The sequence below is a fragment of the Atractosteus spatula genome, chromosome 4 (assembly GCF_055471065.1).
Source record: "Atractosteus spatula isolate fAtrSpa1 chromosome 4, fAtrSpa1.hap1, whole genome shotgun sequence".
Classification (NCBI taxonomy): domain Eukaryota; kingdom Metazoa; phylum Chordata; class Actinopteri; order Semionotiformes; family Lepisosteidae; genus Atractosteus; species Atractosteus spatula.
Genome location: NC_142709.1, coordinates 18,510,775 through 18,538,531, shown reverse-complemented (window position 1 = coordinate 18,538,531; position 27,757 = coordinate 18,510,775). Strand labels below are relative to the sequence as shown.

General features: G+C 40.0%; 2 protein-coding genes across 3 annotated transcripts in view; one reads left to right on the top strand and one right to left on the bottom strand.

Moving 5' to 3' along the window:
* The window catches only part of tsc22d1 (TSC22 domain family, member 1), a 70,418-nt gene extending 60,445 nt beyond the window's left edge, over positions 1-9,973 (top strand). For both annotated transcript variants that reach the window (XM_088915123.1, XM_088915124.1), the window contains 2 exons: positions 7,185-7,236; positions 8,363-9,973. In XM_088915123.1, the coding sequence (XP_088771249.1) occupies positions 7,185-7,236; positions 8,363-8,632 (322 nt within the window). In that variant the 3' untranslated portion in view covers positions 8,633-9,973. The remainder of the gene's footprint in view (positions 1-7,184; positions 7,237-8,362) is intronic.
* Positions 9,974-14,196: 4,223 nt separating this feature from the next.
* On the bottom strand, positions 14,197-20,801 carry serp2 (stress-associated endoplasmic reticulum protein family member 2). The gene is made up of 3 exons (XM_088915026.1): positions 19,828-20,801; positions 15,382-15,454; positions 14,197-14,938 (listed from the first exon to the last, which is right to left on the bottom strand). The coding sequence occupies exons 1-3, from the start codon at positions 19,909-19,911 to the stop codon at positions 14,898-14,900; spliced, it is 198 nt and encodes a 65-aa protein (XP_088771152.1). The 5' UTR covers positions 19,912-20,801; the 3' UTR covers positions 14,197-14,897.
* Positions 20,802-27,757: the final 6,956 nt, after the last annotated feature.

Sequence of the window (27,757 nt, the reverse complement as noted above, 5' to 3'; positions counted from 1 at the left end):
AAATTAGGGTCCTCTTTTCCTAATCTATCTGAGAAGTTTCCGGAGGCATCCATAGTCTCTTGTCAGCTGACGTATAATCGCCTCTTTTAGCAGAGTATCCCTTAATGCGGTGTTTCTCTGGGCTACTCAATTCCACAGCACATTCACATGAATGTAAAGATCGCGCAGCCCATCTCAGCCCTCCTCTCGAGCACGTTGCCAACCCAAGTACATCGCTATTCAAGTTGTCAACAAAACATTTTTCAACTCTTTAAAGGGGAACTGCAACACTATTTTTGTATTTCGTAGTGAGAAAGAATCAGCAATGTTGAGCGCATTTCAAACCACAATAAAAGTAAAATGTACACAGTAACGTGTAAAACATACTAATTTACATCACAAAATAGAATAAAGTTCCAATGCACAGTGCCATATTCTGGGTTGCGGCCCTATTACATTGTAAACAATTAGGCATATGAACATCTCTTTTAATCCAATTGAAATCTTGCTGTCGATTTCGACAAATACTGACAAATACTACTGTTAACTCTGTATGCAGATCATGTTGGAACACTTCTGCGCTGAAGTGTCTGCTGCACAACCTGTACTTATTCTCTTGTACGTCACATTACATTGGTCGTTATGGTGACTAGTGAGCAGGAAGGGCCACATCACATTGCAGTTCATGGGAGCTCAAATACGAGTTTGCATCAACATGGTGACCTACAGTACTTTCACAAAGTTTACAATTTTATGCTTAATTTGAAATGGTTGTTTTTTTGTGTAACATCAATGAATTTATTTTGTTACTGAACTTAAATTATTGGTCTGAGAAATTGGGACTGCAGTTCCCCTTTAATCTGAGTTCGCCCTGAAGTGCTTAGTCGCCTTGCCTTATCCTGGCAAAAATTGGTGACTGTGAAACATAACAGCACTTGCTCAGATGCTCTCAGATGTTCCGTTTTTGTTTTTTTTTCCCCGTCAATCTTTAAAAACTTGACTCTTGCCACCCGCAATTCCCATGTGCTTTTTTTGAGTGTGGAATCTGTCTCATGTTTTCATGTAGACAGTGAATGTGCTGCACAACACTTTGGTTATTCCACAGAACTTACAGTATATATAAACAATATTGTTTTTTAATTTTTCCTCATTTGAGGCTTTTCAAATTTCTGGAGGCACATCGGTTGAGAAACTCTACAACGCTAAATTTTTAAATGTCTGTCTTACACCGAGGTCTTGAACTGATAATTCGGTGATCCATTACTTTTGATAACGTGATAATTGTTTCAGTAATCACCTCATCTTGAAAGTCCTGTTTCCAATGAGATTGTGAACAATCTCAAGAAAATGGATCTATATTCTTTGCCAGTTCTGTGTTTGACCTAATCGCTGTGTGAAGGAAATACAGAGGATTAAATAAAAGGTAATTCCACATTGGAAAAATCCATGTTTCAGCTCTGGCGCAAATTAAATACTTCTGTCTCTAAAGTGCAGTAATATGCTGAGGTGCATTAAAAATGCAGCAGCTATTGGTTCCAATAGCATTTATGTTTTTTAGTTCTTTTGGTATAGGTACAAAATGTTTCTTTTTGCATTCAAAGCAGTTTTATATCAAATCCAGTTTTTTTATGTCATGAATGATTGTCATAGGTAATCACTGTACCATTCAGACGTTTACTTTTGATCACGGCCTAGTAGGGTGTTATTGCATACTATGAATGTCTAATAGTGGTCTTATTTGCTAACCACATAGGCTTTACATACCAGATGCCTGTCTAAAATGAAGGCCTTGGGGGACCAAAATAACCATGATAAGCTTCTTAGGGAAAGTCACAATGACACCAACGCTAATACAGTAAGGTCAGCCTGCGTGTTCCAGGAGTATATTTGGATTCTGTAATTGCCTAAACCAGCTTCCAGTCAAAGAACTCCGGAAGAGATGGGAATTTATCTTGAGCAGCTTACTCTTCTTCTTGGCGTGCAGTGGAAAGTGTCTACTTTTAAACAGGGACCAGTCGGTTGCGTTTAATTCTCTCTTCAGTATTGGCCCGGGTTGGTCTTTTGACACTTCTTTTTACACCTTTTGGCCTCTTAATCATGAATTAAAACTGTAAGGTTCTGAAGCCGGTGTATGAACTCGGGGAGTTTACTCCGTGTGTGGGCTGCAAAAGGAACCAGTAAATGTTAATTCTGCAGTGAAAGAAAGAAGTAAAAAAATGCTTTACAGCTCAAATTGTGGATTTCACTTTTTCAGTGTATAACTCGCCTTTTAGTCCCCATTATATGGACCTGTTTTCCTGCTTATTTAACAGGATTTTCTGTTTTACTTTAACACTTCTGTGCATTCACCATTGCAGAGCGTGATTAGCAAACAAAATGGTGTTTTGCTTGTTTTGGTGGTAGTAGCTGTGTGGAAATTGTACTGTATTCTAAGTGGAACAGTGGAACAGTGGTAGAGTGTGGATGTGTGGCAGGTGTATCATAGCAGGAGCTAGAAAGTAGGCCTTTTCTTTTCCGCAGAAACGTGCAGCCGAACCGTCTTGTGCTTTTCACAGGAGAGGAGTTCCAAAGAAGGAAGACGTTTCTCGCGGGAATATTTTAAAGGCATAGTGGCACTTTTGAAACGGTACCTAGCTGATCCCCAGTCATTACTGTCTGCACAGTAAGCTCTTTTCAGCAGCAGTCAACTGCCCTCTGGTGGGTGTGGTGAACACATCAAAGACGTTCATCTCTAAAAGCCTACGGCTTCATTCCACGTCGCGTCCTATTCGGATCAAACCCATATTGCCACTTGTCTTACAGTCTTCATAACAGTCTGCATGCACTCTGGAACTGGAGACGTCTGGTCTATAGAGACGATGTTATGGACTGAACATGAATAAGCCGCATTATTGCTTGAGCTATTTGGTTGCTTCTTTACATGAATGTTTTAAATGACCGGCAGCCTTTATAGCTTTATACAGCAGATGTGTTATGCAGTGTTTTAGTTGCAGTACTGATATATTTTAGTAACTGCAACTTTATATGTAGCTTCTTTGTGTGTTTCATTGTCGGTTAGTTACCCAACGTTGCAGTTAAGATGTGGCTCCTCATAAACAACCTTCAGAGTGATGTAGAACAGTAGAAATTCTTGGAAATCAAATGTAAAAAGCTTTTCTTTTTTTTTCTGGCAAATGGAAAGGTCCTGGTAAAAATAAAGTACGTTTCAAAGTATAATTAAATAACAATTGTTTCTTTTCCCATTATGTAAATATACTTTTATAAAAAGGACAGTTTCCTCATTAAAGACTTATCTAAAACTGATGGATGGATTTTTGTTTTATAATTTTTCATTACAGTTGCGGACATGTGTGTGACATAAGTTTAGCATTATCCTTGGAAATAAATGAGAAAAGACTTGTCTAATTCACAAATGTTCTTCTCGGTATTAGTGATAATTGTAGAAGCTTCCTCCTGACTTTTGATGACTAATACTTATTACTACACGTATTGTTACAAAATAAACTCAATACGTATTTACATTTGTGTATGACTGTTTAACCAAAATTAATTTTAGTAGGCCTATTGTTAGTATTACAAGCCTTCTCGAAAATTTCTCTAATAAGTTAGATCACATCACATTCTGCCCACATGATCGTATCCTACATGAGAGCAAATGGTTCTTCACTAACCTGATTACATTGTGCTGAGCCCAAGGAGTTGAGTATTGGCAGGAGTATGCAGTTTGCTAGCAGCCTAGCAAGAAGTCATTATTTATTGTGCTGACTCTGGCGAGTCATGTGGGCTTCATTTGGAGACATCAGGGCTCTAATGTTTTATAATTAAAGAGGAGCGCCGTTTCAGTATTACAAATCCCAGTCTCCGCTTGACGTTTCTAGGATGAATACCTATTTCATGTATTGGTTTTAATTTAGCTCCAACCCATTAACAACTATCTCGGCATTCAGTATGACTTGCTCATTACAATGACAACTTGAAAAGGAACTCGTAATATTGAAATGCATTTGGAAGCAGCGTGAGACTGAAGTAAAGGAAGATTCTTCACAGTTTTGAGAAGGGAGCTGCATCCATGTGCAAACTGCGAAGGAAAAAGCTGAGGTTAATTCCACACTGGAAGAAAGAGGAAACGCCACTTCTGTTTTTCAGCATGGAATTCACCCCCTGCTTATTCTAGTCAGCTTATTAGATGTCCACCACCTTCCCCGCAGCAACATCGTAGGAGGGAAAGTGCCATTCCCTTAATCCTGGCCTAAGATGGAGACTCAATAAAAAGTAACCTTTGGGGTCCAGACAGGGCTGTTCCAGTGGCGTGCTAAAGAAAACCTCCCTCTGCCGACAGAGGTGCAATAAAGATGAGATGCCCTTTGAAACCAATAGACGTTGAAATGAGGAGCAAAACTGGCCAGTCTGCAATATCCCGAGTACTGCACTCCTGTCTGTCCACACTGTTACTACACAGGCTGGGGAAAACAAGGCCCAGAGACAACAAACCTCTGAAAGCAGTGGAGCCACGAGCACAATGGAAGCAAGAACTGGTGGGGAAATCCTTTTCTGATAGCTGGTGGCAAGTCTGTAGCTGTGCACAGAAGCCATCAGTGATTCATTCCCAGGTCACACGCAAGACTCAGACTACTTCTTATCCCACAGTACTGCCAATCTACCATTACAGTGGTAGCAGATACTATCGTTCCTTACTCCCTTTTGGCATAGTCTTATTTCCCGACGGGCACAGGTTTCCTTGTACAGTTCTCGGAAAATTGTCGATGTTTCTTTGAATATCATCCAGCCTGAGAATTATACCTGACCCCACTCGCAAGCGCAACACATATAGTGGCCCGACGCTGTCTGGAACGGGATGATATTGGTGGTTTTATTTGTTCTCTGTACGTGGAAGATCATCTCCGCCATTTTGTGCCGGTGCTTACCTGTGTTGAAGAGGGCAATGACGTGACGGAAGAAGGAAGGGTTTCTCACCTGCAGTGTAGGTGGACGATGTGGGGCATGAGTCCTCTGCTGTGGCCAGCCTGTCACCTGACAGAGAAGCTTGCTTGGCACATAGGTGTTGACAGTCCACATGAAAGCATACTAAAATTCCAAGACTGCTCATCTTGCACATGAAACAAGTTATTTTATTGCCTTGACTAACGAAACATACATTTTTTTATTGTGTTGTACATGATTTGAGTATAGTCAGGAATGCATATGAAGCTCAGTAGTTAAGACAGGCTGTTGATGGACGTCATACAGTGTACTCATAATGCAGCTAGGGTAGAATTAGTTCAAGCAGGCACCCGAAGAAGGCTCCATAGCCAAAACATTGTCTCTCTTCTTTTCAGCATGAGATAAACCTTTACTTGTTCCTTTACAGTACAATTACTCAATTGTTATTTACATGAAATGTGTTGATATAATACATGCAATATTACAACGTGCCTTTTTGCGAAACAAAGATGCAGCTTCAAATGATTTGATTACTATCGAACAGATAAATCCTTAGAACAACAATTATCCTGCATATGGCTGTTTTGATGGATTATCTGATTATCCCCTTGCACGTCCTTAAAATATAATCTTAAGGTTTGAGACTGTTCTCTTAGTGCATTATTCCTTAACATGATGACTTTGTATATCTGGATCTCTTTGCATATACAGTATTTTAATAATGAAGTAGTACATAGAGTAATGAAATGAACAGGCATTGTTAATCTAGTGACATATTAGGTTATGTACTGCCATTCTGAGCACTACACAAACACGAGTCGTCACAATGGCATCTTCTTTCTAGAAATTTGCACGTTGATGCCCGAGATTCAGCCAGTAGGTGGCAGCGCTGATGCGCTGTAGTACTGTACTTATGTAAACGTCAAGCTCTGCACCTGCACAGCGCTGACGGAGGTATGCTTCTTTCCGTACGATCGATTTAACATTGCCATCTAATACCGTAAGGCAGCGAAAAACGTGAATATTCTGAATTATGAAATGTTTTTTTTAATAAATCAAAGTAACCGCAGTATTCTGTTGTTGATCTGAAAAAAAATAGCAAGCTTCGAGTTGGCAAAAATAAATCGTGCTTGGGAATTGTTCCTTTTTTTTTCCAACTCGTTTTTCCCAGTTGGAAATGTGCCCTGCGAATATGCTAAAGAAGTCGGCCGAGAACCAGGTGGGGGCGTTTCTGCATACATTACTGGAATTTTTTAGCACTCAGCCAATGGGATAGCGCAGGGTGCTGTTTTTCTTACATAAATTATGCAAATACACTGGAGCCTGCAGATTTTCATCGAGGCAGAGATGAGCTGACCTTGGAGATTTCCTTTGTGCCGCGTTAGAAGCGAGTCGAGCTCACGGAGCTGCGACAGTTGCTATAAGGATATAACTTTTTTTCCCCCTCTCCGATAAACGCCTTTTTTTTAAGCGTCGATAATGTGAATTTTAACAATCGAGGAGGCATTTTTTTTGTTTGGCTGCAATTTGATGTATGTGGATGGAATAGCATGAATGCCCCGTGCTGTACAGTGGCGATGGATCTTGGTGTTTGCCAGCTGAGAAATTTTTCTATATCTTTTTTGTCATCACTGTTGGGTGCAGAGAGTTCGGCTGTCAAGCTTGATAATAGGTAAATGTCAATACGGTGTCGCCTTTTGCAGGGAGTCTGCAAATCGTTAGGGAAAGGAGCGGCGGTGATGCTGCATATCTTTTTTTTGTGCTAGTGTGCACAACATTCAATTCTTCTAGATCTGAATTTTTCTTAGCTCTTAACGGGGGAAGCACGCCTGGTTTTTCTAGCAGTTCTTGCTGTATTTGTGCGAAATGCTTTCCGAAAACTGTCGGCTCCCAGTGATGTACGTGACAGGGGATATCAGCTGGGCAGTGAAAGATGCTGTACTGAACAGCCTCGTTTCTTGCGGTTGTCATGGACTTCACCTAAGCAGTACATCCACGTTAATTCTTTGGGTAAAGTAAGGGATTCGTTCTGAATAGAAGGTATTCGTTAGATCAGGGTTTTTCAAACATGCTTTGGTGGTTGAAGTCCTAGTTAGCAGCAAATGTGTCTTCTATGTGTATCCAGTGGAATACTGCTGAGGTACAGGGCGGGAGGTATTTGCATAAAGCAGGTATTGTCCGGTTTGATGCTGTTCGAACTGTGCTGGAAGCAGTACAGTTTTGTCAGATCATTAAATAAGGTTGTGTTTTTTTTTTCTTTTCAGTTCTTCGGGTGCCAGTGTGGTGGCCATCGACAACAAAATTGAACAAGCAATGGTAAGTTTTTTCCCCCCCCTCTGGAAGAAAAAACACGGGCACGGTATGTTCCGTGCATAGTCAGTGATTTTGTGGAATGTTTGTACAGTATGCAAGTCTTCGGTGTGTGCACGTCACACATCCCTCAAGTCTGTGCTGAAGACGTTCCTTTTACATTTTAAATATGCTGAATCAAAATAGGACATCTCTACATGTTTGCATTATTTACACTTTTTAATTGATGGATCGTATTTTCTGATGTAAGCCTTACGTGAACAGCAATAAAAATTATTAATTCCTTTAACATGCTAAGAAAATAGTAAACAAGATACATATATAGGTGAATAGCGTTTTTGTGTCTTATTTATATCTAGCATTCGAAGTAGTAAGGACTTTTTCGATTACGTAATTGCAACACTACTGTAATAAATGTAACATCCACTCGGCAGAAAAATACAAGGACATTGTCAAAACAACCTATTGTATTATTTGTATAACTTTGGAGTTCTAGTAAAAACAACATTATATAAGGGCGGCCTCTTGTCCCTCCAGTTTTAGTTGCTGTAATTGTAGTGTTTGTATTGAAGATTTCGGTTTCCTTCTTGGCTGTTCTTTTGTTATTGGATCCGTGCCTCTACAGACTCTCACGCGATTCTCTCGACTGACTGTTGCTAGGCAAACTCGGAATCTTTAACGCACGGTTATAAATAACTCGCCGGCTGATTGGCTCCTCTGGCTGGAGGCCGGCCATTTTGTTCTTTATGACGACTCTTGTGGTCACGTTAAGGAAGAAGGAGTGGCGTGGTGCTGCAGGGCGCTGTTTTGTTGGAATGGTTTCGGGCTTCATTAGCCGTGTTTTGCAGCGCTCCGTGGACAACGGCAAACACAGATGTTGGGCGAACGATCTATTTGTGTAGGTTTCCGTTACCTAATTTTAAAAGCGGAGTGCCAGTACAGCAAGGCTCCCACTGTACCATGACACCTAATATCAAAAAAAATATACAAGATTTCTTGTGTGATGGCTTTGCATTGAGGAACCAGTTCAAGTGTAATGCACCGATTATAACTACGGCACATATGTAAAAGCACAGTTTGTGTGAGATTTCTTTTTTTCTAACGGGCCCTCTCTCTTCTCTTCCTCGCTTAGGACCTGGTGAAGAGTCACTTGATGTACGCAGTGCGGGAGGAGGTGGAGGTTTTGAAGGAGCAGATAAAGGAACTGATCGAGAGGAACTCGCAGCTGGAGCAGGAGAACAACCTGCTCAAAAACCTGGCCAGCCCGGAGCAGCTCGCACAGTTCCAGGCACAGCTACAGAGCGGCTCCCCGCCCGCTTCCTCCCAGCCCCCGGGGACGGCGGCTCAGCAGGCTGGGGCGCCAGCCCAGCCCGCCTCGCAGAGCGCCGGGCCCTCGGCGTAGCGCCGCCGAAACCCCGCGGCAGGGCCGGGCAGGGCTGCGCCGATGGGGGCGCTAATAAAACTCAAGAACAAACACGCCGCAATCACAGGAATAGTCCGTTTCCAAATTTGCACATATTTAAAAATGTCAAAACCTTGACGCGACAAAGATATAGCTATATACATATATTTGTGTTACGATACCTTATAAAGACGCTCGATACACTTTAAAAGACAATCGTCTTGACGCAAAAGACCTTATTCCGTGGCCGGCTGAGCTTTTAACTGCAAACCGGGGCGTCTGGCAGCGGGAGGCGCATCTGTCGTGCCCGAATCTAGATGGATATCAAGCGACGTCCATTTCATCGGCGGCCCTGGAGTTGTACGGCTTGTTGGCTGCGCTCATCTTTTAAGACTTGTCGTGTGGCGGCTCTGCTCGGGGCAGCGGCCGAGCAGAAAAGGGGGAGAAACAACAAAAAAATGCACTTTCTGGGGGTGGCGAATGTGAAGGAATCCGGACAGCCACCCTGACGGCGGGCACCCCCATCTGGAATGCGGGGCGCCTGGGGGACAGGAGGCGAGTTACAGTCGCGTCCGCAGCTGGGTCGTGTGGTCCTTTGGATGCTGGGGGCGGGGGTGGATGGGGAATCTCTTTGCTGGAGGTGGCGTGCAGACGTTTTCAGTATTTAACTTCGGAAGCTATCTTCACGTTTTTGCCTCCACCCCTTCAAATTGACGCTATGCCACCACCACCCCCTCGCTCCTACCAACCCCCTTGCAAAAAAAACCAACAACAACTGATTTTGTTAGCTGCGGGAAGCTGAAAATTTGTTTTGGGGTTCAGCTGAATTTCACTGAGGGTTAGCCTCATGTATATTTGTGTATTTAGTGTAAGTACTCTGTAATATAGTGTGACCTGTAAGTATTTAGGTTGTACAGATTGAAATTTAGCTGTTTCATTGACCTGAGCAGGTTTGGACAGTCCTTTTTATGCTGTAACACAGATGTGCAGCCTACACCTGTTTAATAATGAAGCTGACAGTGACTTGTATTTGGAGTTTCTAGACTGCATCAGTTCAAACAGCAAGCCGTTGTACTCTCGGAAATTATTTGAAGTAAACCACCGTTGTGATTTTTTTTTATTTTCGCTTTATTTTTTTTTGACAGTGAAGCACTCCGGATGTTCAACAATTACTCTTGGTGACATAACAAATCTGATATGAACTTCGCATATACGTACAAGTTGTATGCTTATGTTTTGTGCATGTTCCTCTGAAACGGGGGGGAAAAAAGTTGTAACATGAATCAGTTGACTTGACTGTTGCACCTCTCAACTTTAAATAAAAAAGAACCATGTAAAACCGAACGTAGTTTATTTGTGATTTAAACGTGAGGTTTGCTCCTTCTCCTTCGCTGTTGGCCGGTGTGTGCTTCCCTGCTGCCCGCCTGCCTGCCTCCGCTTTGACAGTGAACCTGCCTCGGTTCAGGAGGCGGAGCGGCGTGTAACACGGTGACCAGTCTGTGAACTTTGACAGGCGCGGCGGCGGCTGTGGAGCTCAGCCCCGGCCTCGCCCCTCCCTCTTCCCCGCCTCCTCACACGGCGAGGCACGCCGGGGGTTCCCTGGCGAGAGCTGCCTGGCGGGCAGGAAAGCGCGCTGAGCTACGTAAATGTGGTGAGGGAGCCGTAGAGGATTACAGCTCTGAGCTGTGGCGGTGTTGCACCGGGAGAGCTGAGGCCTTAGCGATCAAGCCGAACATCAGAACGTGGGATTTTGAACACCGGACGGGTCCGAATATTGAATGATAAGAGCACTTGGATCGAGTTTACTTGGGAACATAAGAATATTGACAAATGAGAAGAGACCGTTCTGCCTACCTAGCCTTTTTTGGGGTTAGTAGCTGATCCAAGGACAACCGTTTCTTCCGTTTCTTGGAATAAACAGGGTATGGGTTTCAACAACATGGCTGGGTAGCTTTTTCTACGCTCCCAAAACCCTTTTGGTTAAAGAAGTACCTTCCCGTTCTCAGAATTTAATGCATTTCTGTGTACTTTCACTGCTCTGCTCCCTGGTTTGTCTTTCATCATTCTTTCTGAAAGACGTCTGCTGGGATGACTGCCACAGCCCTTGAGGAGTTTGAACACTTGTCTGAGGTCTGCTTCTAATGTTCTGTTCAAGACTGAAGAGACTCAGTTTGGCCAGGCAGTGCAGGATTCCCTTAAGCCCCTGAATGTATCTGGTTCCTCTTCTCTGGACTGATTCCAGAGCTGGAATTTGTTTTCTATAACATAGTGACCACAACTGTACACAATAATCTAAATGCAGGCATTTTAGCGCATTATACAATTTTTACATAACATCCTTTGATCTGAGAGCTCTGCTTTTAACTGCACTGTACGTTCTGTCATTGTTCTTAATCGATTCCCACATTCCTGTTTAATTAATCCGTGACAAGAAGATGTATATGATGTGTCAACCTAAATGCCTAAGTCTGTTTCATAAGCAGCTCTTAGCTCTCCCTGGCACGCAGAGGAAGCCTGGAGAACAGCCAAGACAACACCCATGGAATTTGCCACAAAAGTTTCATAGCATTGATGTCGTTAGCGTGAGCAGTAGGGAGAGTTTTCTCCTGCTCTTTCCCTGTGTGTGCATTTCCTCATAGATTTCAATGTTTACCTTGATATGTTAACTTGCTATTATTCAAGTTTGATTAAGAAAAAAAGAGTATCAACATGAATTCAAATTCAAGATGTATTGCACCTGGTTTTTGCACACTTTAAATAGTGCCTTTTAGATTTGTTTTTCAGTGTGCTGGGTTAATCTTATGCAGTAGGATACCCATTTACAGTAGGAGTGTAAACCTCCGAATGTAATATGCCAGTATTATATATATGCTGTGAAATAACACTGTTAAAGTCTCCAACATATCATAAGTGCAGGCAATCAATATAGTATTTCAAATCTCACTGTCTTGAGGTTGAATGAAACCTCATTTCTGGTCAGAAATGACTTAAAGCACCACAAAATTCACATGAACTTCAAAATGTTAAACGTATCTGTACATGATATGGTGTTTTCCAATCCTTTTGAAACAGGATTTCAGTATAGAGGAGTGGTCAGCGATCTGGACTCTCCATTGGCAAGTTTTGGGGTTAAACCCTTGGTGTCCTGTATTCCTGAGCAAGATACCCACTGCAAACTGCTCCATTAAGAAGCTGTGTGATTGGGTGCAAATGGTAGTTGCTTTGAATAAGCCTGTCTTCCCAAGAAATGGTTAAAAATGTCTTTTATATACAGAGGCAATAAAAACAACAAATTATACCTCTGAACCAATATTGTTGTTTTTAATGCCTCCCAGCATATATTTTCTTTTTAAGCAAAGAACTTGAATTTGATTTGACTGTAATGTAGGGTATTCAAACCTTTTGTGCTGAATGCAGTGAATATTGGATCAAATGAACCAAAGCAGGACTCCCCAGGGTTGCACTGGTCTCCTTTACTAGTATCATTGGGTTAAATGCCCTCTGCTCTTTTCCCTCATGGAACGGTAGAATTTATCAGTTTGTTTTTTAAACAGTGCATTGGCTTTGCATTGCATTCTAAAGTAAATACTAAAAGATGAATTAAGACTTCCCAATGTCTTCTTTATACTAACTGCTCCGATGGTTTGTTTCTGACGTACGCGCAATGAAACTAAACTTCTGAATCTCACCGTTTCGGTGCCTGAGAGAAAATCAGCTTTGAAATCTGCTCCCTCTAGTGAAGCCGAGTTCTTGATCATACTGCTTTTGGCTGGTTGCTAATATAGCAAAGCTATTCTTCTGTCACTGTCCATGACTCCTATTGCAGGAGCACTGTTATCAAGGTTTCTGTGATGTCTTGAATCTAAACATTTGAGAATAAGACGTGATTTATGACTCAGTCTCTAGTGCCAGCACTAACGTTGCTTTGAAATCCTCCATCTAAAGCGACCCACCGTTGGACAGTTCAACTTCTTTACTGCAGGAAGTGAAACATTTTCTTGTTTTTTTTTTATCTCTAGACAATTTAGGCTGATTGGTCCTTTGCCATCATTTCACAGCGAATATTGAACCTGTTTAACAGTTTATAAAGCGGTGTAATTTTACCATTAAATTACGTGTTCAGCTTTTTTTCAAACAAAATCATCCTTATACTATGATGATGTGTCATTATATTTATGCAAGCAGAGGTTAATTCCATGCTGAAAAGTGGAAAGTAAAAATGTTAAATTTGTTTTATTGTTTAAATGTTATTAAAATGCACCTGAAGAAGGCTCAACACAGAGGTACTGACTTTTACTTTCTTTGTATGCAAGGCACACTGACTTCCCTCTCATACATAATTTACTATTTTATTAAAACATATCAACGCTATAGACATTAAATACTATTTTGAATTACTGTGCTTGTGAGACTGGGGATTTTAGCAGTATAATTTCAAAATATATGGAGTACAGGCTTATGTACATTAAGGAACTGATTGATTACCACGAGTATCCTGCTGCAAAGGCAAAACCCAGCATTTTAGTCAATTGAAAAATCCCAGCAAATGAAAAGGTGTCATTTACAGTGTTTTATTGCCATTTTCTGAGATCAATAATAATGACCAAAAAGTTGAAATGACCATGAAAATGTGCGTAATGTTCAATTTGTGGGAAAACTACGTGTAGCACTGATTCCTCATACTTTTTCCAGAGTTGAGGAGAATGAGCTGTGCTCTAATGACGTGTCAGTACAGGAGCGCTGAAGAATCCTAGGCAGCAATAATGAATTACATTTTGAGCACGGATAACAAAAAGACAGTAAGCTGCTGTCAAGTGATGTGCAAGTAAAGTGACCTCAGATGAGACTATTTGTAATATTTTATTGATTTTTCATAGTTTTGCTCATCTTGCTTATCTGATTTGTAAGAGCATATTGATCCAACAAAAAAACTACTTATTAAAGGAACAATGAGAATAATTACCCACAAGAGGTTGATCATGACATGTAATTTGTGAACCCAAATTCAGAACTCAGAAACTATTTTTTTAAGGCTTCCTAATCCATGCATTGGGCTCTTAGAGCTGGCAGAGGATTGAAGTGACAAGTACATTTTTTTAAATTATTAATTCATTCTGGTAATTATCGCTGGTTTAAGGACTAATCTGTGTGGTGCAGGTGTGGAGTTAAAATTTGCTTTCTCCTTGATTTTAAGATCTCATCTGTTAATTACAATTTCTACCTGAAACAGCATTTGGTATATTCAGGAAGCTCCTGAATTGCGTTTATACACTAAAAGGACTATCATTATGACTTGTGTAAAGTGAGCTTTGCTGTCTACTACCAAGCAACATCAGAAATATGACAGCTACAAAGAAACCAACAAAGCTATATCATAGGGGTACATTGTCCATTGGTGCTTTTAACACAAAACTGTGAACAATTTATAAGATGTCATATTGAGCTGCCAAACAGGACAGATTTATCATGTTATTTTAAAAACGTTATGGCTGCTTATACAGATGATTCTGTAAAATACAATCACTCCTTCTGCTATGAATTTCATCTGCAGTTAATTACAGTCATGTTTGTTCAGGAGTCTGTTCTTTTTTCCAGCAGTTTGGGCATCCTGCATCTCTAATAAGTGCGAAAGATCACGTCAGAAGTACAGCTTTAAACTGTTGCAGTGGAGATGAACGAAGAACATTCCCAGGGGGAGAATTTATTGTAATTTTTTTTTTCTTTCTCATGAAAACATGAAGTTATTGATCTCTCCATTTCATTTAAATGGACGTGTTTTTAAGCTGTAGTTTAAAAAAATAATAGGAAGTGTACCGTATAGTACCTTAAAAGGGCAATAGTTGAAGAGTAAGGATTATGAAGGACAATATCGGATATCACGGTAGTGCAGTTTGTTGAACATTTATTTGTAAAAGGTAATTAGTAGTGTGTAGGAGATAAACATACATAATTAAAGTATGGTACACATATTCAGCGATCACGTCTCTACACTAAATACAACAATAAGGGTGAATGGAATGGAAAAAAAGATGGGTACCAAAGCCAACCAATATGGTTAAATCACAGAGTCAGTATAAAAGCCCTGCGTCCCCTTTGTTGAGGATGTTTTTGACAGACTAACGTAGATGTTGGGGACAAAAAGGGGTTCACGTGGTCTTCTCTTCGGTGCTTCATGAGCAGACGAAAGCCAGTGAGCATGTCCGGTGTCCCCTCAGACGACACCGGGCTCGGCGTGAGGAGGGAAGGGTCAGCAGAGGCCAGGGGTCTACATTCCCATTCTTATGCTCTGTATGATCTGAAAGATTGCTGCAAGAGAGAGCACAGGACCAAGTGAGAGAGACAACGTCATCACGGAGCCTTTTTAATCAGCCGCAATTGATACAAAGTAATAAAGAAAGAAGAAACTCAGATCCTGGGGAACAGCACGGTATGTAAAGACATGTGGATTTCCTATCAAACTATACTGTATACAGATCCTCAAACGCAAAATTGTTTACAGTTTCAAAGTGCATCAGAAAAGAAGGTGTTAAAGAGCTCAACAGCGATCATCTACGTATTTTTGTCCTTGTCAAACACAATTATCCAATTCTTTTCGGAAAAGGTTTTCCCTCATCAAATAGACTAACAGACAACAAAGAAGCAATTGGAAAGTGGAAAAAATGGCAAACCCTGTCCTGTGAATTCAGGAAACTCGCTGCTCGATTAGTTTGGTAAACGTGCAGCTGTGATGTGTAAAATGGTGTTTTTACCTGAACCACATACAACAAATACAAACAGAGCCAGGAGCCAGGGTCCCACTGGATATTTTTCTTCTTGTGGTCGCTGGAATGCAAACGCATATCAATTAAAAAACGTCTTATTTTCATAAAGAAAAAGGCTACTTTTGTAATGAAGTGGCAGTGATAATGACAGCATTGTCATTGCAAAACAATTTGATGTATACTTCAATTTTACTTTGATTTCTCGGTTTATTGTTGTTCCTAATGTGCCAGGTTAACGTGTTTTGCCATGTTTTATTTTTCCATGCATTTATAGACAACTAACGAGCATCCTAAATGTGCCCATGTGAATCCGGCTTTCTGATAACAGATGTTTCATTTTTCCATTGATGTTCCATAGTAACACCAATATTATCACCCACTATTTCACCAGATACAAGACTCTTCCAGGTGGCACAGCCTCTGAGTCACCAGGGACATTTTTAGATTTAAAATGTCAGCATATTAACAGTCTCAGACAGCTTAAGGCAACATAATGTAGAGCCTTTTTGGGTGGAGCCCAGAAGCCTTATTCACAGGATTCAGCACTTTGTGACAAAGACCAGCAGAGAGGCCCTCTGCATACTGGCAAAATCTTCACAAGAATGGAAGAAAGGGCTACAAATCAGAGGATGCCTTTTAGCCCACCTAACCCAGTTGTTATTTAGTAGCTAATTGATCCCAGGATCGTATCCAGCTGATTCCTGAAAGGACTCAGGGTGTCAGCATCAACAACATAGCTGAGTTCCACACTCCTACTGTACATTACACTCTTTTGGTGTGGCAAACCTCAATTGAGGTCCACAAAATGACCTTAATGAGTCAGATAATTTGGTTGATTTGCCTCTGCCTGTGTGCAATAATAGTGGTACAATGGTTTTAGAATAAATACGTCTGTCTCTGTAAATCTGTAGTCTCTTGTCAAATAAAATGGCAGGTGGACTTTACAGAGACAGATGTATTTATTCTACAACTGTGCACCAAGCTGTACTGAGGAGCTGGTAGGCACTTCCCCCCAAAATGTCTTGTGGCTTCAACTGCTGCCAAAGGTGCTTGCACCGAACACTGAGTTCACAGGACTCAGTACTAATGCAATCAACATATTTCAATCTTTTCTCTTTAGATTTTGCTGACATTTGCTGTAACTTACCTTACCCTCAGAAGAAGGTTTTGAATCAAATATTAGGTGTAAAAAATGCATTTTGTAACTTCACAAAATGGGATATCGTAGGAAGGGTTTGACTAGTTATATAATGTAGTGTAAATGCACTTCAAATATCTTCCACTTGAGTAATCGGTTTTATGTTTCACTGGTTTAAGTTCATCAGGAGACCTTCAGTTTGGAAAAAACACCTTAATATCCTGGAAAAATTAGGTCTTTTTGCTGTACCATCCTGGAATTTAAGATTAACTACTGACTTTGAGTGCAAATCTCTTCCATTTGTTATTGCCAGTGACTGGAAATAGCTGCAGAGCTCCATCCATTTCTAACCACTTCATCCAGCTCAGGGTTGCAGAGCAGCTGGAGCCTATCCTGGCAAGCAGTGGGTGCAAGGCAGGGTGCAACCCAGACGGGATGCCGGTCCATCGCAGGGTACATACACACACTCGGGAAACCCACACGAACACGGGGAGAGCATACAAACTCCACACAGAAAGCACTCCAGGGCTGGATTTGAACCCAGGACCCCAGCGCTATGAGGTGTTGCTACAATGCTAACCATTACACTACCATGTTGCCTCTCTCTAAAGGCTAATCTAAAAAACAAAATCAACTTTGCAACTATGGGAGTTTTTAAGATGCAGGACTATTAGTTATTTCACTGCTGTTCCCTGTGCCACAATGATGTGAGCCTCTTGTCCAAGCAGTCATTAGAAATGGTTAAGGAAAGCACTATAAGCAGAAGACCTGCAACCTGCAACACACTAAGGTCATTGAGAATAAAGAGTCCTCCTGCCGTGTACAGTAAAACACTGCAGTTCCCAGTCATTTCTAACTTTCTAGGAAACTACTCAGACACTAAAACCTGGTACCTGAGAGACAACCAAAAAGCTGCTCTATCAGCAGTCATGAGTGTCTTTCTTTGCTCCGCCTAAATTGTTACAATTAAGTCACAGATACGCACTTCTAGTGGAGAAGGAAGTTTGTAAAACAAATATCCCCACATGCCATTTAAAGTCTACATGTTACAAGCATAATGTTAACACCAACTTTATTTATTTATAAATAAAGTTTATACATATTTATTTTTATTTAATAAATATTTATGTATTTATTGTTGTTATCATCCTGTAAAGCGCTTTGAGAAGCCACCTTTAAAGGTGCTATATAAAATAAAGTTTATTATTATTATTATTATTATTATTATTATTATTATTATTATTACCAACTGTCAACTATCAAAATGTGCTCATGCAGGGGTAATGGAACTGTGTTAGTGTTAGTCTAATCTTAGTGCTGAGAGTTAGCTGACTCTGCGACACAAAGTGTGCGAAGTAAACAGTAGCCTGATTTCAAGTCGAGCAGTTTCTTTCTTGCTGGATAATTAAAATCACGTCAGCGTTTTTAAAGGGCTAATTTTGTGGTAGCCCTGGCAAATGTTAAAGAGCTGGGCAAAGAAGACTCAGGAATTCTTCAAGGAGAGGTGCGGGAGCTGTGAGGTGTTGGGAGTTGTGCCGGCATGCGTTGGCGGCAAAGGAACACAGGTTAATTCCAGGTTGAAGAGTAGAAGGAAGAAACACAACATTTCAGCTGTGGAGCTCACTTCAGACGTGCGTTACTCATGTTTTGCAGCCTCCTTCACTTCACTTGCTTGTTGCTTTGCGAGAGTACTCTCTCACTCTCATGAGAAGAGGCGTCAGAGAAACAGTCTGATGAAATCTAATGCAATAAGACAGATTTGCAATTACAATTATTGGCAGATAAATGAATGCATTTTTTGAATAATGGCGGGATTGAAAAAAGAATTCTATCTCTATCACTGAGAGCTGACGGAATTTGAAGAATAATCCTGATTTCTGATGTCTTTCTGGAATAAGGCCCCTGAATCCCTAGAAATAGTACACAGACAGAAATGTCGGTGTAAACATGGCTGGAAGAGGTCAGTTAAAAGAACAAATTACTAATCTCAAAGGAAAATGCAGAGGAGGGTATGTATTGTACTGGAATGTCAATGCAAATTTTCTAATCTTGTCAGATGTAACAGTTGCACAATTGGCTTTATAGTCTCTTCATGCCCAATCTGTCTAAAGAGCATATACTGTATATATACACAGAAATACACAAAAACTCTAAACAAAAGCACGCACGCACACACACACACACACACACACTGGTGCATAATATGTTGTCCATATCAAGATCATCATTTAGCACCTCAATGGCATTAAAGTTAGAAATGTAGGAGTTGCCACTGCAATTCAGTCTAAGTCCCCTCACATATTAGAAGATCCACCTATGAGTAATTATTACAAGATAATTTTATCTCCTGCCTTCAGAGCCTTTGTAACCTCATTATAATACACTTGCCTACAACACCTTGTCAGGACTGCAATACCAGGGTTCACATGGACCTCTGGTCCCATCTATTTCAAGTTCACTTTGCATTAATAGTGAAAACAGGAGTCATGTCTTTACGCAAAGAGGGGTGGAAGTACGGAACAAGCTGCCCAGCCATGTTGTCGAAGCCCATAACCTGGCTTCTTTCAAGAAACTGCTGGAAGAGATCCTGGGATCATTTAGCTACTACCTACCCAATGGTCTAGATGAAATGGTTGTAACCGTTCTTATGTTATTTTCTGAAAACTGTCTTCAGGCTCCCGATTGATAAAAGATACACTCCACCACATGAGGTGATGCAATTCCAAGAGATTAAGGTAAAATGCCAGAAAAACATACTTACTGTTAGCTTCTCTTTTGAAATGGATAATATACTTTTGCCTAAAACAAAAGAATATATCTAGCTTTTCTTTCTTTAATACTTGTACAGAATAGAATCTTAATATTCTAGTGTCCATTATGTTGACTGTCAATCCAAACTCTGATTCGTTTTAAATCCAGTTCACATGCACAATACACCACCTCATTTCGATATACTCTATAGACATGACATCCACATTTTGCAGCATGAAGATCATCCCGTTTCTTTATAACTACAAACTCACGATGTCTGAATACATACCATACGTTAGCTAAATAACACTGTATTAATAAATACGATTAAACAAAATTATGTCACACCAGACTGACAGCATCTGAGGCACAGTGTTATCTTCATGGAAATCTTTAGACGGCTCGTTAAGAAAAAAAAATATGCCTCCGCCTGTGGCGATTCCATTATAAATTATTATAAACCCAGTTCAGGATCCAAAATTTATTCCCTTCACGCTAGTCAAGAAGTCAGGGAGACATTCATTCTCTGAAGAATCACGTCTTACCAGGGTCTTTGCAACGTTTCCCCTCTGAGTGATATTTTTGCTGTGTTTCTCATTGGCCATTCGGATCCTCTGTTTTGCTACCATCTTCCGAGGAATTTCAGATTTTGGCGTCCTATAAAAATTGCCAATTATTTGTGAAGATGGTGACGGGTGCCAAGAAGACCGCTATCCCTCAGCACCTGTAGTCGATCACGTAACATGTAATGGACGGAAGTACGTCTCCCTAACCAGCGTCAGTTGTAAAGACGGTTTTATATTGTGTTTCTAAGGAGGGTAATGAATCCCCATCTCTGCGTCTTTCATTGTTATTTACTCCGTTTCCTAAGCCTGTATATGCATTTGTGTCCGTTCTAGTTACAAAACGCTAATTGTAAATTTAAGTTAGCCACTTTTATTCTGTGGAGGGGGGCATTTAGATCGAACTTGAATTTTAAGCCACATTTTGGGGTTAACGACTTAAATACACCAGCTCGTGTATCTCAGGCTTCTACTCTTTGTTCAGAAGGAACTCGGATTTGTGCGGTTGGGGATGCTTAATACATGATCAGTTACGCTTTCAAGACTGGCATAGCAAGGTTTTGAAACTTCGAGTGACATCCCAGCTGTGTAAGAAAAAAAGGTGGAATATTGGCTACATAGAACAATCTACTGTTCACATTTCCAGTTATTTTGTGACCAAAAGCTTGAGTGTGTGTCAGTGAAAAATGTACCCAGACGCCCAGACGGGAACTAACCGTGGGACCTCAATTAATTGGCATGCACATTTATTTTAATATTTTTTGTAGGCTTTTTTTTCCAAATAATTATTGCAATCTTGTGATTTACAGTTTTTATGGAGGCTTCTTCGGAGCGTTTTTTATATTTCAATAAAAATCGAGTCCTGTTGTTGAGCGCATTTCTTTTCTTTAGACCTTAGATTTTGTTCGTTAGTTGTTGTTTGTATTGAAACTTCCTACAATTGAATGTAACTTCTTGGTTTTTGGGTTTAATATTTTTTTGAATTTATTTCACTAAGGGATCGTAGAGGGACCGGTGTATTTATTCTGAAATCTTGTGAACCAGTATTGTTGCACACAGAGGTTATCCAGCTAATTGTGTGACTTGACAAAGTAATTTTGTGTGCCTGAGCTATTTTCGCACTTCAGAAACAACACGTGTGTATATCATTTCTTATTCAACAAAAAGGGATATCATTGAAAGAAGGTAAACACTTTTGCAACAAGGTACTTTCCACACATCTGACATCATCTCCTTCTCCTTACAATGCAAATTTAAAGCCCGTCACTGTCATTTCAAAAACTAAATACTTAAATGCATTAAAAGTGTATCTTGATGTGTGCACAGTAATAGAGCACACAACTCTTTTCTTAGATTAGAAGTTGTCTTTCACTCACTTTGACTTGCTTTTCTTTTAATGCAAGTTTTTACACTCAAATTAGAGGTGTCAGCGTAAGAAATAAAATGGATTGTCATACACCAGGTGAAAACGTTTTTACAGAAATACAAACATCACATCTAAGCCCTATCTTAGATACGTTGACGATACCTTTTGTATTTCTACAAACTCTCATTGAAACCTGAAGCAGATTTCCATTCAGATTTGAAATATACATGAATTATTTCAGCAACAGGCAAACGTATAACATTCTTAAACATTTCCATGTCAATTTCAGGTTCCCGTATTAACACCACTGTCCACTGTAAACCTACTGACTGTCATTCTTATCTACGGTACAGCGTCTCTCACCCAAAAGCGTGTGGAGATTAAATTCTCAATCGTTAATTTTTGAGTCTTGGATTTAAGATCCATTTGCAGCAATGACCGAGTTTGTTATATCAAAAGCGAGAACACGTGACTTCTTTGAAAATGTGATCTTCCAAGAAATACTTTGTCCAGCTAAACTGAAAGAAACTCGCAGACAACAGAACCTTTAGTCATCTATTCTCACCTTGCCAAGACAACAGTACGGCTCATTACGCGGAAGAACTTTAAAATTCTACAGCACCGATTTTTAAAACTCCAATCAAGATTTTTTTTTAAATGGAAGGAACAGAACTTCAAAAGAATGCGTGGTCCACAGTGAAGTTCCTCCCTCTGGTAATGTTTTAAAAATACCTTTTTCGTGTAACAGACAAAAATGTTCCATCTGCGAATACATCAATCACTGCATATTGATTAGAATCCATAATCATCACTTGCCATTCACACAGCTGTATATGCACGTCTAAAGCAGTAGTTTATCGCACTACCTTTAGAAAATGTAACCAATAATGCACTTGAGAGACTAAAGGACAATTATCTGACTGCTTTGTGGAGCATATACAACGCATTCAAATTAATACCACAGCATCCCCAGTTGCCTCACATCTCAGTAGCTATAATCACACATCTAAAAACATCACCATCTGAGGAGTTAGTGTTATGGAACAAGTTCTTCCTGTAAACAAATGGAGAAACCTCTTGAAATGACTATTCTGTTCTGATGTTGTGTCAGCGTTACCCACAAAATGTTGTGAACAACAACTAATTCTGAAACTAATGTTTGTTTTTACGTTATACCTTGTGTTCTTTTTATCTGTCCACATTATGTCCTTCTGGCTTTCTAAGAATCATTTTTTATACGTTTTTAGTACACTTAATAGAAAGAATAGAATAATAGCCATACTAATGCAACATTTTAATATAACTGAGTTGGGAAACTCAAAGCACTGTAAGGTAGTACAGTCAACACAAAATTGGAGCAAAAAGCAAAGCAAATTTACTTCTGAAAGTAATAGTAAGACTCAATTACACATTGCATGCTAAAGTAAAAAGATGGGTCTTCAAGTGAGATTTGAAAATAAGTTTCACTTGAAGATTTGAAGAATGATACCAATGAGAGGAGGTAATTGATGTGAGCCACTAATTGTGAGATGATTTGAGGCTGGTTGGACTGGAAGGGCATTGCTCCAGTTCACGCAGAAATACTAATAGGTCCCATTACTGCTGAGGTTAACCTTGTGATAGCCCTCATTCGGGGTTCTGTCACCTACTCCCAGTCTGCTGAACACCTTAGGAACTGGGATATTTTTTCTGGACTGATGAACCTCTAAGCTGTTGTGTATAATTAAACCACTTGAAAGTAATCAAATCCTCCTACAAGATAAGGTATCCTTGAAGGTTTTGTTTCTTGACCATTTTTTCTCAATTCTTGGGTGAAACTATTTGCAGTAATCCAGGAATTTTGCTGGGCTGCTCAGGCAAACAGAGTTTCATCTGCATTTTTTCTGGTAGATTCTCCTTTGTCAGGCCATATTTTAAACTGAATCTTTGACCTATCTTCCAAGGCAACAGTTAGAAATGATTTCTTATTAAATTAGAACGGTGTCTTGAGAATTTATTAGTGAGCTGTTCATTCAAAACTAGCTGATCCAGTCATCCAAGGAGAAGAGAGCTTGAAGTGTCGGTTTTAAACCAGCATGCTTTGTAACAAAGCTCTGAGAAGGCTGCACTCTGCTATTGCGATGGTTTTACCACATCAAAGGTTCCCTCAGAGCTCTACAATACAGGCTGCTGTCGAAGAGCCACACCATGTTGATCCTGCTTGTCTCTGTGTAGGCTGCAGTGCCGGCATAATGTTGTCATTAACCTGAGCTGTTGATTGGAAAATACTCAAAAAGGCTGAAGAAAAAGAAGGGCTCTGAATGTTCTCATGGTAATATGGGTTCCTCACAGATACAAGTGGTGCGTGACTGAAACACCCACATACAGGTCACAGGCCGCTTTCACATATTAACCAGCTCCTAGTTGATGCACAGGACAGGTTTTCTAAGAGTAAGCTTGTTGTCTCTTGAATTCTTATTTCTGATATCTTAAAATGCTAGTCCTGAGCAAGCTCGGATACATTTGAAAGCCATATCGTTTCTTCAGCCATTGTCTTTCCTCCTGGCAAATTGCAAACATTCAAAAAGTGGCTGGACTGGACTGGAAAACTGGAATACACTAGGAAGTGGCATGATGTTTCCATCTTCTAAATTAAATTCTACTGTTTCTAGCATACTCATATTCTTCAGATTGTTTTTGATCTTTATTGTCCAGTAACCTGAACAGTACTTTCAACCATTGTACAGAGCCTACTGCTAGTTCACATAAGATTCTTGGAAAAATAAATTGCATTCATGAACCACAAACATCTGTAAAATCATTATCACAACAAGAGAGACGCTAGAATTTTTCCCTATTAAGTGTATTCATGCTGCGATGAGTCATGGTGTTTTACTGAGAGGGGAGAAGGGAAGGCGAGAGACTGGTCAAGCAAGTCAGGGTTAAGAGCCTGGAATGGACTCATCGGTCCAGAAAATATACCAAAGTATTCTGTGTAGGAAAAGGGATGATTTGTAGAAACATTAGCATTACTTCTATGTCAGACTAAGGCCTGGGCAAAATAAATACTTTCTGCTACCTGCTAGTCAGGATGTGACAGCAATTTTACAACTTTCAAAGCATGTACCCTTTGCTCACTTAAAAACACTAACTTGATATTGGGCTTAACATTCTGATTCAAATGTACAATTCAAAGGGAACCCGTGTGACAAACTAAACTACTTGTTGTCCAAATTGGTACAGGCAGTAAAGCTAGTTCCTCATATAGAAATTTGTTTTACTTTCAGTGACAAATTGTGCATAGAAGATGACATAATCTCAGAAATCTCTGACAGAATGGAAACTCTGCTGGTCCTCTTAATTTCCCTACATGAAACTGTTCTGTAAAATCAACAATACAACAAATGAAGTAAATATGTGATGGGCCTTATCCAACATCATTTTGGGAACATTTGACTGTGCAAATATGTACAAATATTGTTCCTCTAGTAAAAGAACAACAGACCTTTTTAAAAGCAGTTGTTTTACCTAATTTGTGATATGACTTCACACATCTTTGATCAGGTTAAATATAGAACTGTTTTGCTGAACACATTCATACCACAACTTTGACTCACTTGACTGGAGGCTAGGACTTAATGAACCAGTCTTAACTGGGAAAAAATGACACTAGAACCTGTGTTTACACAGAGCTAATAGTTACCAGGAGTGGCTGTTCTCACCACATTTCTCCAGGCGTAGAGCATTCCAAAACATCAGACTGGATTAGTGGTTAAGGCTTCGGCCTTCCAGCCGGAGAGCTGTGAGTTTAGATTCTGGGTGGGATTCTGATGTATCTTTGAGCACTGCACACCACTCCATAGATTAAAGCTATAAATCCCAGTCCCGCTGTATAGATGGGTACTCTTGATTCTGAATCCTAAATCTGAATGTGCCCTTAATTGACTTTACTTGGTTAAACAAAAAAAGGAGTAACAATACACCAGATTAGAACACACACACACACACAAAAACACTGAAACAACTGAAAAAATCAGAATGTTGTTCCAGAAAGCAGGGCTGGGGCTCAAAAATGCTAGTATCCCTCACTATTTCTCCAGCCAATATAAGTATTGACTTTTGAGTACAGTGACTGAAACACTATATGGTTGGATTTTCTTTTTATTACGATAGGTTTTTTTATTATTAACTTTACTTTAAACTAATACAAAGTAAAAAATCCTATTTATCAAATAACTACAATTAAATTATGTATCCTGTTTAATCTCTAGATAATAATCTGTAACCATTATCTATATAGCCATTTTTGTTTTTCTGGCCATAGTTCCTTTAGAATGATTACTCCCATGGCTTGTTTTTTTACACATTCAAGTGTAACCTTCAAGCAATTCACACTTCATTGGTAAATGTCACTTCACTTTGCATTGTCTAGCAACAACAGATCTGGTAAACAATGGAAGTCCTTATGTTTAAATCTGAACGTACTAACAAGAGTTAACATTTCCATCACAATGTTAATATTCATCTAGAAAATGAAACTTTCTGCTTTTACAGTCTTCATCAGGGAGACTCCGTGTTCATTGACCTCCAGTTCAACAGAACGCTAAAGTAAGTTTTGGTTTCATCTACATTCTGTCTGCATATTTGTGGTTTAGACGTTTGTCTCAGCGCAGTTAATAACATAACCACAAAGTAATGTACAGCTCGTATACAGTTTTTAGAGTTCAGTTCTTGTCTGAATTGTGTTTAACCTCCTTTCAGTGTAGGGGTGGGATTTGTGATGATGGACACTTTACAAACAAAACAAAAGACATTTTGACATCCTCAGTTAAAAACAACTACACGCTACTTTGTGCAATGTTTATTTGCTGAGGCCAAAATTTAAATGAAATTCAGCCTATACTCTTTTTAACTTGTGAATTAGATTACAATAGTATGTTGTTTTAAAAAAAGCAGTGGCAAGAACTATTGGAAGTGTGGAACAAGCTACCCAGCCATGTTGTTGAAGCCCATATCCTGGCTTTTTGCAAGAAACAGGGCTACTAACTACCAAATGGGCTAGAGAGGCCAAATGGTCCGCTGTCATTTTCATTTTGTATCTAGGATACAAATTGAGGACCCACAAACAATTTCATCCAGCCTGCCATTTTCCAACCATTTTATTCAATAAAGAGTCACGGGTGAGCTGGGGCCTTTCCAAGCAAACAGTGGGCACAAAGCAGGATACTCCCTGGACAGGAGACTGGTCCATCGCAGGGCACACGCACACACAAACTCACACAAGGGCCAGTTATCCCAGGAACCAATTAACCTACCAGTAGGTCTTTGGACTGTCTGAGGAAAATGGAGCACCCAGAGGAAACTCAGGCAGACTAGGGGAAAACAAACAAACTTCACTCAGACAACACCCCAGGTCGGGAATTGAATCTAGGGCCCCAAATTAGATTCCATTGCAGTAATGAGAGAGACTGAGTGTCTCAGTGGTTTGGTTAAGGGTTTTTACTTGACCCTGGCGACGATACCCACAGGGAGGCTATGAAGGAACTGGTAATGAAAATAAGGACATTCACCTGCCTTTCATTCACCGTCTGTCAAATAATTTAATCAGTATGCTTCAGAGACTTTCTAATCCACCTAAACCGAACATCCAAAGATAATGTTTTCAGGTAGCAGTCACGTTCTCCAACTCACCTGTGTATTTTCACTTCCTATGGCACGATTTCTGAATTTAGAGTAAGAATCCTTGAAAGGACACTTATTTTATATCTGACGTTATGCTAATACATCGTCACAGTTTTAACAGTTATGAAAAAGGTTGTAACAAATGACTTGCGTTTAAGTTCATTAAGGCAAAAAAAAAAGTTTTTCCACATTGTAATCTTCTTAGAAGGATTAAGATTGGCTTTCATTTCAGTTGAGAATGATACATGATTGATTCACAAACTACAGACCCAGAGGGCGTTTAAGTATCTTCAAATAATAACCTTACATATATAACATTAATTGGAACAGCATAACCTTTGTGCACATAACAAGAATACAACTTTTGATTATTTGAACTTGCCATTGTGGCTGTTGAAGACCAGGACTGGGGACTCCTGATAATAATAATGATAATTGTTTACACTTATATGGCACTTTTCTCGACACTCCACTCAAAGTGCTTTATAGGTAATGGGGGCTCCCTTCCACCACCAATGTGTAGCACCCATCTGGATGATGCGATGGCAGCCATAGTGCACACAGTACACACTCCAGCTCTCAGTGGGAAGGAGAGCAGAGTGATGAAGCCAATTCATAGGTGGGGATTATTTATTCTTTTCGAGAAACACCATGGGCTTCTTAATGACCAAAGAGAGACAGGACCTCGGTTTTACGTCTCATCTGAAGGATGATATCTTTTTACAGTATAGTGTCCTTGTCACTATACTAAGGCATTAGGACCCACATAGACCACAGGGTGAGCTCCCCCCCCCCCCAGACTCACTTACACCTCTTCCAGCAGCAACCTTAGTTTTTCCCAGGAGGTCTCCCATCCAGGTACTGACCAGGCTCACACCTGCTGAG